At 36.1% G+C, this 12,401-nt stretch overlaps 1 protein-coding gene across 14 annotated transcripts in view; it reads right to left on the bottom strand.

Moving 5' to 3' along the window:
• Window positions 1-4,811: 4,811 nt before the first annotated feature.
• The window catches only part of JAK2 (Janus kinase 2), an 85,945-nt gene continuing 78,355 nt past the window's right edge, over window positions 4,812-12,401 (bottom strand). For 12 of the 14 annotated variants that reach the window (XR_004500413.1, XM_015652596.3, XM_015652602.3 and 9 more), the window contains 2 exons: window positions 11,264-11,377; window positions 4,812-9,004 (listed from right to left, as the gene is read on the bottom strand). Coding sequence is in view for 11 of the 14 variants with exons in the window: in XM_015652596.3 (XP_015508082.1) it covers window positions 8,897-9,004; window positions 11,264-11,377 (222 nt within the window). In the remaining 3 variants the exon portion in view is untranslated. Of the gene's footprint in view, window positions 9,005-11,263; window positions 11,395-12,038; window positions 12,083-12,401 lie in introns of all 14 variants that reach the window. The other 2 variants (XR_004500410.1, XR_004500412.1) reach the window with 2 other exon arrangements.

Below are 12,401 nucleotides of genomic sequence, written 5' to 3'. Positions count from 1 at the left end.
GAAGAGGACTATGGTAGGCTGTAAATAAAATTGTTAAAGGAAATGAGTCTTTCTCTGTGTGATCGAAGGACTTACCAAAAGCAGAAAAACTTCATATTAATGGGAAATTTCAATTACAATTTCGATGAGAAAGTGATACAAAAGGACAAAAAAATGCACAGAAAATTCAGGAAGTGTTGAAGCACTCTGCAGAAGATGGATAAAACAACCGGAGGAAAGTGTGCTAGCTAATTACCCCTAGGAAAATATCTAGCTGAGAATGTGGACATAGTGGGCATCATAAGAAAAAAAAAATACCAACATATAGTCATTAATTTCAGAAAATAAAGGAGTATTGAAATAAATAATGATAGAGAATTTAAAAGAAACCTGTTTCTAGTACCTCTCTCCATGCCCTACTGTTTACTAAAATTCCAAAAAAAGTGTTATTAGCTAGCAAAACTGCACCAGTGATCTAGAGCTAAGAACAAAGACTAGCCTAATGCTGTGGATGAGTGGGATACATCTCAAAACACAGAAGCAGCAATATGTTTTATTAAGGCAAAATAATTGTTTGACAGGGTTCAATAAATTTGAAGAAATTTAATGAAGAATGGTTTCACAAGTTTCAGTAAGTTTCATGGCAAGGTTCACCTTATCAATCGTTTCATGATGGAAATGAAAGAGAATCAATTTAGAATTTAAAATGCTTCACATAGAGTTATGAGATGCCAAGAGTAAGGAATGCCCTGTCGTTGATTTATGACGTTCAGAGAGGATCCCCTTACTTTCTAAACTCTTTGTGGAGACAAGCTGGGGCTAGGTCCAATCTTAGTCTCACACTTGGACAATGGTTTATATCTAAAGGAGTTTTCTCTACAGTGCTTATAATAATATTGAGTAGCTACAAGGATTAGTAGTATTTCACTAATTTTAATTCACTACGTTATTAGTCCATTACCAAGGATCTGTTGTGGATTAAGGATCTGCCTTGGGCATGGCAGGATCTGTCAGTGTCAGGAAAGGAATCTAAAATCCCAAGAAGTGTCCCTGTCCATGGGAAAAGTCATCTGTTGCACAGTCCAGCTTGCAGGTCAGGCAGAGCTCCAGCTGGGTCCATCCTGATGGTGGTATCTATGGGTGAAGTATCTGGCTGATAGTGAATAATAGAGGCTAGATAGATGTCATAATTTTAGTTATGGTGTCCTGTTCTCTGAGTTGGATTTCATGCATGTTTGGATTTTGAAACCACCATTTGAAATTTTAAATACTTTCCAGATCACCTTTATGCCCTTTTATGATAGCCAGGGCTTGTTAAGCTAGGTGTTTGTCTCACCCAGGCTTAGGCTCCAAAATTGTTAATAGTTACCTGTGGCAATTCGAAGAGGATAAGAGAGCTTCCCAGTGGCAGGAAAAAATATATAAACTGTGCAAGATTGGGCAGAAAACTACAGATAATTAATTTAGTCTAACTGTAAGTCAAGGGGCAAGAGAAAATACAGCAAACAATCAAGTGAACAATATGAGTACTTTTAAGATGATTTTTTTTTTAAATCCACAAACATGGATTTAAAAAAAAACCAAACAAATATTGTGGTTAGATGTTATATATCTTGGCATAAAAACTGATAATCTTCATAATTAAAACTGGGTAAGACAGAAAAAAACTTTATTAAGGAAGATTAGTTCTGTCAGATCCTCTTAGTATCATGTTTCTGCTGTTTAAAAAAGGTGTACTTTCAAGGAGGAGAGACAGACCAAACTGAATTCACGTCTTCCCTTTGGTATAGTATTATTTGACACTTTCATTAATTGCTTGCATGAAGTGAGACAGTGAAGTTGCAGAAAGAACTGGTAGAGGAATTTACATACAGTATTGGGAAGGAAAGGACTGTAATTACATTGGAAGACTTCAGACCGGTCTTCAAAAATTAGGGAAATTACTTCCTATGTTTAGGAACATTCAAAATAATTTGCTATCAAAACATTATTTTAAACAGCAATGTCTTTGACTAAGAGAGTAGAGGGATTCATACCCTTATGGCACGTCCTTTTCTTTTGAAGACTGAAGTTTAGCTGAAATGTTATTTGGGATCTTTTCTGGAGTACTTTCAGAGGTAAGAATCTGCGTAAGATTATTTGTAAGTGCCCACACAAAAGCAGTTGTATGCAGATGTTAAGATGACTTGGTATTAAGGTTTAATTTAATTTTAAGATAAATTTTTTATTTATAGATCAGTATTTTTGAGGAAAAAGAACCAGTCCTCAAAGTGACCTGACTCAGAGTTTTAGTAACATGGTTAGAAAATTCCTTTGATCTGATTAGGGCTCACCTGCTGTAGCTCAGGAAACACATCCAATATTCAGATTTAATAGCTGCCTTTTTCAACTGCTCCTGATATAATTGTTTACCTTTTTGTTGTTTCATTTGTGTTTTTTTTCTTTAGTTTAATTCAATAATAGACTGATTATTGCTAACTGGAGTTCTTGTTGGGAGAAATTACTGCAATTTTAAATGAATTGCAATACCCTTGAGCTAGATACTCAGATAAATAATACCCTTGAGTTAGATACTCAGATACATTTAACTATTTTAAATAATTTATTTGTTAATATTCAATTTCTTAATGAAGTTTTCTAAAAGTTATGTAATCATTGTTATATGTAATATAAAGACCAAAGTTAAAATGAGTTGTCCAGGTTCAGTAAAAGAGTAGACAAGATTATAGTGTCAAAGTGAAATTATTAATACTATTACATTTGTAGGGAACATTATCTTTTTAAGGAGTTAGTAATATGACTGCAGCTATATTACAGAGGGGATGAAACAAAATAATAATTTTCTTTCCCCATGCAGCATTCAACCACATGCTACTCAGATAAAATTGATTGTATATACTTAAAATATCTGTACTGATCAAATACTTTGAACTTAAACAGGATTTTTTTGCTATCCTTGTTTAGGTAGTCTGACTTATGGCAGTTCCGATAAAACTCCACAATAATATCCATTTTTCTCCTGACATGCTTACTGTAACAGAATAAGAATAGAAGTGCAGAAGAAGAAATCCAAAACCAAATCAGTATGCTTTGTGAGGGATGAAGAGAAAGAAGGACCCCCACCACAAGAGGAAGGGCCAGAGATAATTACCCAGTCCCCACCGCTGGGTGAGCTGCAAGACAGGAAAACGTTTCAGCCACCAGACAGGAGAGCCTGTGTTGATCTCTCGGTTCCAATGCTGAGGTATTGTGGCACATGGTAGGAAACCAGATGGTAGCAAAGCCAAGCAACTGGGATCCCTGTCACAGAATTTGGGCAATGACAAGTGGATTGGGAAGAGGACAGAAAGTCTCAACCTCTGCAGGTGATTTCTGTCAAATGGGAGGGAAAGATATTCTTTCAAGGAAGACCTGATACACAAAAGAATTCTTTCAAAAAAGACCTGATGAACAAAAAAACCACTTCACGAAGATAGAGCCCAAAAGCAGTAAGGTACAGAAAGCTTGCATGGCTTTATGTTCCCTCCCTCTGCCAGTCTGAAAACAGCTAAGAACTGGGACAAAACAAACTTGGAAGACAGATCATCCATGTCTGCTTCCACTCTACCAGGGCCAGGGTGTTCACTCCACTGGCTCAAAGGAACAGAGAAGGGACCAGTGGTGATGGAGTAGTGATGAGTCCACCGGGCTGATCCTGACACCATCTCAGCTAGGGATAGCCAAAATGGCACACTTCCTCTTCTTTCGGATCCTTGGCTTTTCCTGCCGAAACCATATCCCATTGATACATGGGTGGTACGCAGTACATGATGTCGTCACACCAACACAGCACTAAAAACTCCGTCACCCTTCCCTGTAACCAGGACACTGTGAAATATCTGCTGCAACCCAACAGACCAAGCAGGTAAATGCCTGTGGTTTGATGGTGGATGATGATAAAAAGAAAAATATGGGAGAGGTCTGGAAGAATGATTACATTACCCAAACCTGCCAAGGCAAGCAAGACATGCTTACAAATAGTGCAACCACTGTTGCTGGATTGCTGGAGAGGTGCCCTGTGCCTCATACCACCACCTGGAACACCATCTTGGGCCTTAAAAATGAAGTCCTGTTGGGACATGGCAGCCCTGAGAGAAATGAGCTGGACAATGGGACTCGTTTCAAAAATAGCCTCATAGACATCTGGGCCAGAGAGCACAGTATTGAGTGGGTGCCGTCCCCAAACAGAACCTACATATACTGTGGAAGAGAATAGTCCCTGTGGTCCCTATGGGGAATGTGTTAGAGAAAACTGTCTGGATTAGTCCTGCCTCAATCAAAGACAAACTCATCTGTGGGACTGGTTTTGCTCAAGGACAGAGGTGCACTTGGTGTAACTTCCTGTACTTGGTTGTTTACTTCCTGTAAAGTTCAGCAAAGTCATATGGAAAGATAACAAAGTAATGCAAATCAACACATTAGAATTTCTAACAAATTTAAGAAATGTAAGATGGTGTAAGGCACCTCTGTCTTGCAAACTCACATCTCTTTGAATAGCAAGAACAAAAGGAAGTGCTTCTTGATCCCAAATTAATTTCCTTAGTGAAAACCTTCATTAAAAAAGAGATCAAAAGCTGTCAGTCTTATTGTTAAGGTAACACCTAATATACACCTTTACTTTGGTACATCTAAGCCTCTTCCAAAGGATAAATGCTTTATATGGCTATTCTAGGAAGGTCAGAAGGTTGTATGCACTGTGTTCTACCTCATCAAACAGAACAGCTGCCTTTAGCAGCGATTTAAACACCAGTAACAAATTTTAATGTACAAAAGAAAATGCTGGCAGGCATATGTCATTCATTGTTTTCACTTATTTTATTTTCACTATCAAATGCAAAAGAAACACACAGTTAAGTTTCAGGTATGGATACAGAGTTTTCTAAAAATATCCGTTTCATGTTCTCTTCAATAAACCATGTGTTCAAATGTTTACATTTTAATCATAAGTAGCAGGCATCTTTTCCTCCCTGCTCCCTGCCACCAAGGGACTTTCTCTACTTTAATATAAAGTACTGTAAACCTCTTATTGAAAAAGAAAAATTCATAACAAAACTTCTTAGTCAAACACCTTTTCAGAATTGTTGTCTGGCATGGCACAGCATTTCATAGTTTATTTTGGTATAGTAATGATTGAAATTTTTTCAGCCAGGTTAGGTGTCTTTGAATATTTCAGACTTAAGGCAGACAATACACAGTTTAGAAATATATTAGCACATATTTGTCACTGTATGGCATTTTCAGTAGACATCAGTTTTTCATAATTCATTGTGCATTTCACATTTCAGAAAGCTTCTCCTATGCTGAACATCATCCTTCTTCCTTCAGTCTTGTTCTTCTACACCTCTACTTTTGCTCTCAGAACTCTAACCTCTAGGTGTTTGTGATCCTACATTCCTGAAAAGCTTGCTTTCTTTACACAAGAACTAAATTTCTTCATACTTAATACAGTAACATCTTTTTCCATACATTTCAAGGCAGCTGGTCAACATCTCAACTAAATGCAACAATTAAAAATTTAATTTTGGGGGAAAAAATATAATTCACAGTTGTAGTCATCAAAACATTTAGTAACAATTATCTCAACTATGGAAGCTTTTAACCAGTACTAGAACTTGACAAGAACACGGGTTTCCTTTCTTGAAAATTCATTTCTCCTCTGGCTTACTACATGACTGCTGCAAGTTTGTGGAATACTGTGTGGAATATATTTAAAAACTAACTTTGAAGCTTAACATATTTATACTGATAGACGACAAAAATACTACACAACACAATATTTGATTGCAGATATTCTATAAGATACATTGTGCACTTATTAAATTTTTTTTTTCACTTCAAATATAAGTGCAAAGCAGGAGTTAATATTTTAATTCTACACTGTAGTATCAGTCATGTATACATAAACCAGCACTTTTTCTACCACCAAAATCAAACAGCATTTTGGGTAGCATAATGATTACACTAAAGTATGACAAACGCAATTCCAGCTGAAGACAGTTTCTAAAACAAAGTACTTAGTCTATTAATACAAAAGCCATGTAAAAATATGACATTATTAATGTGACTGTAGATATGAGATATTTCAAAATACAAAATACAGTGTTTCTTGGTGGTTTTTTTTGGTGTTGTTGTTTTTGCTTTTTTGTTTTGTTTTTTTTTTTTTAAAGGTTACACAATTGGCAGTAGCAAATTCAGCAAAATCACTACATTTACATCCTCAACAGCTTTTTGAGAAAGCCACTGGGTCTGCTCTGGGACCTAAATATCAACACTGCAGGTGACTGTACATCCCCGGAGTCCAAAGCACTACTTGGTCCTATCCTCCCAGCTAAGAACATTCATCCCAAATGATCAAGCCCTCCACACAAGCCTCTGGTTGTTAAAAAAGACCATCTCTCACCAACAGCAAAAAATTACACTGCAGTGTAAAGATATGGCTTTCTCTAAAAATGATATAGTATTAAAGTAAAAAAAAAAAAAACAACCAAAAAACAGCTCCACAAGACACTTAAAAATCATTCTTGAGTTCACCACTGCATTTATGCAATCAAATAGACTACATAATTAGTCATATTGTAGTAGAACAAGAAAAAAGACCTTTAATTCACTTGAAATATTAGCAGACTGGAAGATTTCTTCATTGCATTACACAAACTTCCCTGAGATTTTTACATAAATTATGTTTAGTCTACTATGTATTTGAAACCAATGAGCTACTGAGTGTCATACACTGCAAATTTTACATAATTCCTGCATATGTTATCCAGCTAAAATGCTGTCTTGATGCTTTAAAGCTTTATCTCCTTTGTTACAAAAAGACACATACACATAACTGAGACTACAAATGCAACAACATTTTTTGCACAAAATTTCAAATCCTCAAAGCAATGTATAGAAATTGAGAAAACTTGTTAAGTTGAACAAAGCACTTCAAAGTTCTTTGCAGCTTAAAAACTGACTGTGAAATTAGTTTGAGAAATCATCTATGCAAATGCTTGGTGGCAAGAATGTTAACAGAAATAGTTTTAAATGCAATGGACAGCGAGAAGGCTGATGCTGCTCTCCATATTTAGCACTCTCATACTATAAAATTTTAATTTTGTAGGAGTGATTGTGGGAGAGAAACATCATAGTGGTACAAAATACTGCTATACTGGCACTATGTTACACTAAGTAAGGATTTTTAAATTTTATTTTTTTTAGTTATTTTAAAAGCTGAGGTTCTTCAACTCAACTTCAACATAAGATGGATGTAGTTAACCACAAATATTAAGGAGGCTCCATGATGAAAGTAACCACTGTTTTACTTACTCACTGCCACAAATTTTAAAAATGAACACTTCATTTTAAATATAAATCTGGATGTCAGGTCAGTTTGCCAAGCTGTATATCCCCTTAATTGAACTTCTCTCAGCAGAAGTCCAAGAAGAACAAGCATTTTACTTTGCAAATAATAATGCTTAAGTAAAAACAAACAAACAAGATCATTTGAACTAAAAAACACAAAACCCTGCAATCATACTGCTTTGAGATATGAGATTATCCCCAAGTTTTATGCCTCCAGGCAAAACCGAAGCATTCTCTTGTCCAAAAATTTTGTTACTTATTTCAAAAGCTGAATTATACAGCATTCAGGTAGCTCTGATCTCTTTCCAGTTCTCAGTAACTGGAATCATGTCCTTGCCCTCCGCTGAGCACGGAGAAATTGCACTTGTAAGTCCTCCTTCCAAATAGTCTCATGTTGGGTATTACCACAGAAAGAAATACACTTGGGCCACTTCAATACAGAACAGGCTTGATGTGATTGTGACTGGCCATATCAGATACTGAGCTGTAAGTATTCTTTTTCTGTGCTGAAAGGAAGATATTAAGATGATCATCTTAATGGCAAAGTGAGGAATTGTGAAAGTGAGGGCATTTTCTAGATTTTTAATCCTGCTTCGAAAGTTCCAATTCATGGATACACTTATGACTGCATGAAAACTTCAAAGATGGAAAGAAAAAAAGAGCAGCATTTAAAAGCAATATGTTTAGCTTTTCCTTGTTTAAACTGAAGACACTGCCTTCTGTAAAATTAATTCACTTCTATGTGTTATCACTGCATCCTCAGTTCTATAAAGGCAATCTAATACTCGGCAAGGGAAGAGTAAGAAAAAAAAGGATAACATCTTTGCTTTTTTAATTTTTAAATTAAAATTTTTGCATGAATTAGTAAATTTTCTGTCTCTCCCAACAGAGCACAACTTGCTCCCTTTTCCTCAAAATACTTACAGTACATCACACAGCCCATTACATCTCTTTGGATATACTGCTGGCTGACAACTGATTCAGACAGGCACAGCAAACCACTTCTGTTTTGTTACATAGAGAAGCCAGCTCTGCATCAACAATGAAAAAAATCATGAAACTGTATTAACAGACAAAAGTCTTTGTGCAACACACAAAACAGGGTGCCAAGTCACTACATATCAGTGCAAAAGCATTTCTAGAAGTCTTTTCTGGGCATCTCCATTTCAACACAGAAATACACTGTTTTTTTATCTCTTAGTTTCATCACATTTTAAGTCACCCTTTTTTTGTATTGCCAGGTAAGGCAAATAATGGTGTTGCTGAATCACTACCCATTATTTAATTTAGAAAAATAATTTCTTTCCCTATAGAGAATTTCAACATGTTCTCAATACTAACAAATATATCCTGATAAAAAAGCCCTAGCAGGATTCCTCAGTATGCAGATTGAGATAGGGTATTTGCCACACAGATTGTACTTCCAGCAAGACTAAGATGTGTGCACATGTACATATGTCAAATATACACAGCTGACCAAGTACATTTTGTTCTGCATTCCAACTCATCCTCTGAAGGAGAGACAGTTTTCTCATCCACCCATGTTTTCCCTAATATGATCCACTCGCTGAGCAAGATCCCGAAAGGTGGGGCGCTGGGAAACATTATTGTTCCAGCATTCTTTCATGATAGCATAAATCTGGAGAAGAAAAGAAAAAAAGAAAATTAGTACTAGGTAAACAGATACCATACATATTTACTTTAAACTGGACTAAAGAACATCCAGCTTAACTTTATGCTTCCAAACAACAGCTGCAAAAGTGTGTGCTTAAACTCTTGCTATACCCATCAGTTTATCTGCTTGATTCCAGTGACAACAAGAATCTAGGATAGGTGGCTCTGCAAAAACTCTTATTATAAAAGACAAGTTTTTTTAAAGTTATCATGAAAATTCACTCAGCTGTTTTCTGAAACTTTTGCGAGACTTAAGTTATTTTGCTAAGTTTTTATATATTTTTTTCTTGTCCTTTTTTTTTTAAATTCAAAAGGCTTTAACATGACAAATACCAGTATGACCAGAAATCAGATTTACAGAGACACTAATTCTAAATAAGGCTTCCCCTGAAAACTTAACATATACTTCTCCACATTTGTGTATTAAATTCTTAATTATTCTTCATATATAATCAGAAATAAGCAAAAAAATAGTTACTGTGCAAACTGAAGCAACTTTGAAAGCTATTTCCCCTACAATAGTTATGTGGCAATAGTTTTCTTATTGCCCAGAGATGCACCTGATAATACCTGGTCTCACATGACTTGCCAAGCTCTTCACCTGTGCCCTTCTCATTAATTCAGTGCAGATTATTACCAATTTTTCATACTTTCAACAGTTTTTCACATGTTGCTTAAGAACAATCTGTACAGCTACCAGGAAAAAAAGTAGAAATTGTTCCTTATCTTTCAGCAAATGTGAAACACCTGCACTGACCAAGCTGCTTTGGAACCAAGTTTCGAGCAGCTTGTAAGCTGCAAGATAAGCTGCTGTAAACTACAGGTACCTGGAAGATTTATTATCTGTGGTGACTGGCCTTTCAGGATCAAAAGGGGATGAGTTCAGTTTCTGACACAGAGACATTTCCACCCTGCTTTCATATCTGGAGAAATGTCAGACACTGAAACCTTTGGGTTAGTTAAAATACTGCTTCAGTAAAACCAATTATGTATTATCTAATACACATGACATTTAGGTTATCTACAAAAAACAAAACCTTTGCAATTCAACAGTTGCTCTTCTGGTACATAAAACGCAAGAAAGGTTCTTCAAAGACTTCTCCTTCCATTCTCTATACATTTTTTCTTCCCCCATGGCTTCCTGCCTCACTTGTACCATTCTTTCTCTCCTCTATTAGGCCACTTGACCCAGATGTTTTCTCTTCCGCCAGTTTTGAATGGATTATTTCTTGACTTATTGTCAAGTGTGCTTGACTTTAAGGGAATGCAGCAACTAATATGAGCTGGAAGTTACATATGTAAAAAACAAGAATAACTCATAATTATTTTAATTTGTTTTTTTCATTACTGATTCACCTACATGGCCCAACCAGGTCAGTTTGACTGAACATGGCTTTGTGTACCCTGCTGTGAATAACAGAATACTACAAGGCTTAGGAGTGGCATGAAAGCATTTTTTAAAGCATCTGAAGTATAAGTAAAGCCAAAAGAACACTGAATTGTGTTCATGATGTAATATGCATCTCTATGTAATTGGTGTGCTCTGAGGACAGCTTTAACGCAATACTTTAGTATCTACAATGAACATGAATACAAATCTGAAGACCCTGAATATAGAAAATCTGATTCATATACTTCACTGTGCCCACAGTCTGCAAGTTAAAAATGCTTGACAATGAACAAGATACATGATAAACATGAGCCATCTACACTTGAGAAGGGAACAGCAACAGAAAAGGCAATAACCAAGACAAGAAGCTCTTTAAATCCTGGAATTAAATGTGAAAAACCTTAGGTAGATATTAAGATTTTTTTTTTGCTAAATATTACAGATTTCAAAAGAATCCAAGGTTCACAGCTTTGAATGTGCATCTCTGCATGGGACTTTAATGGAACAAGTTTTATATACTAATCTTGGTGCCTTAATACATGTATCTTTTTGAAAGAGAAGTGAGAGTGCCCAGCAGTCTGTCATAATAGTCACACTTCATATATTCAGGAAGCCTACAGTCTGGGCTCCTGAGGCAGTACAAGATAAAGAATCAGAAAAAACAAAGATTATATTCATCATGAAACTGATAGAATATCAGCACAGCCATGTGAATGCACTTGAATAAATACTTCAGTGGTCCAAGCAGAACAAAATACAAGTTTTGCATTTACAGGTACCCACCCTAACTGAGCACCCTTCACACTATAGTAATATTTTTACACAGTACTTCACCTCATCAGGGCATCCATCTGGTCTTGGCAGTCGTCCATTATTCTTCAAAAGCTCTATCAAATGAAATACAATCATCTGCCCTTGTTTATCATTGCCAATCATGCGCATGAATTCCTGAAAAAAAAGGCCAACTGTAATATAATATTCATGTAATATGATATAATGTAATGTAATAATCTTTAGAAGAAAAAAAAGATGCTGCAATATTCTTATCAAGAATATTGATAATCAAGCAAGAATTCTTTATGAGAATAACGAGAGTAAATTGAATAGTACATAATGATAAAATTATAAATTACACATTCAGAGAATATATCAATAATTAAAAATGGAAAAATTATATAGAATAGAATAAAATGGAATGATACATACACAGTTTAAAGCACTAAGTGAAAAATCTTTTAAAATCTTGATCATCAACTAATGACTTGGCTACCCTGGATAAAGAGAAGGCTGAGGCTTTCAATTACTTCTATGACTAGTACTCTAGGGCAAGTGGTCCAGGCACACTGCCCAAGTTGAGAAAGGCAGATGGAGGGACCGAGAGAAGGAAGACACTAAGCCCACTGTAGGAGAGGGTCATGCTCACAACCATCTAGGGAACCTGAATGTGCAGAAGTCTGTAGGACCTGATGAAATTCATTCAAGGGTCCTGGAGCTGACAGATGAAGTTGTAAGGGTGAAGTTTGTGATGACTGGAAAAAGGGAAGAAACCCTGATTTTTGAAAAGGGGTTAAGTGGAAGACACAATGAACTACAAGCTAGTCAGTCTTACCTCTGCCAAGCAAGATCATGGAGGCAACTCTCCTGCACAGCATGCTAAGGCATATGGAAAACAAAGTGACTGGAAACTGACAACGTGGCATTACTTAGAGCACAAACTTTTGCCTGAGAAATCCAGTGTTCTTCTATGATGGAGCTATCAAGACTTACACAAAGTTTGACAATCCCACATTACATCCTTGTCTATAAATGGGAGAGACATGGGTTTGAGGGATGAATGACTCATATTGCAGCATCCTTTTTTCATGGATAAAAAACTGTCTGGAAGGTTCAGATCTGTGGTCAATGGCTCACTGTCCATGGGGAGAGCTCAGAGCTGTGGTCAGTGGCTCACTGTCCATGGGGAGAGCTCAGA

This window comes from Parus major, chromosome Z (assembly GCF_001522545.3).
Source record: "Parus major isolate Abel chromosome Z, Parus_major1.1, whole genome shotgun sequence".
NCBI classification, from domain to species: Eukaryota; Metazoa; Chordata; class Aves; order Passeriformes; family Paridae; genus Parus; species Parus major.
The sequence above is the reverse complement of the archived record's forward strand: the minus strand, read 5'-3'. Positions and strand labels throughout refer to the sequence as shown.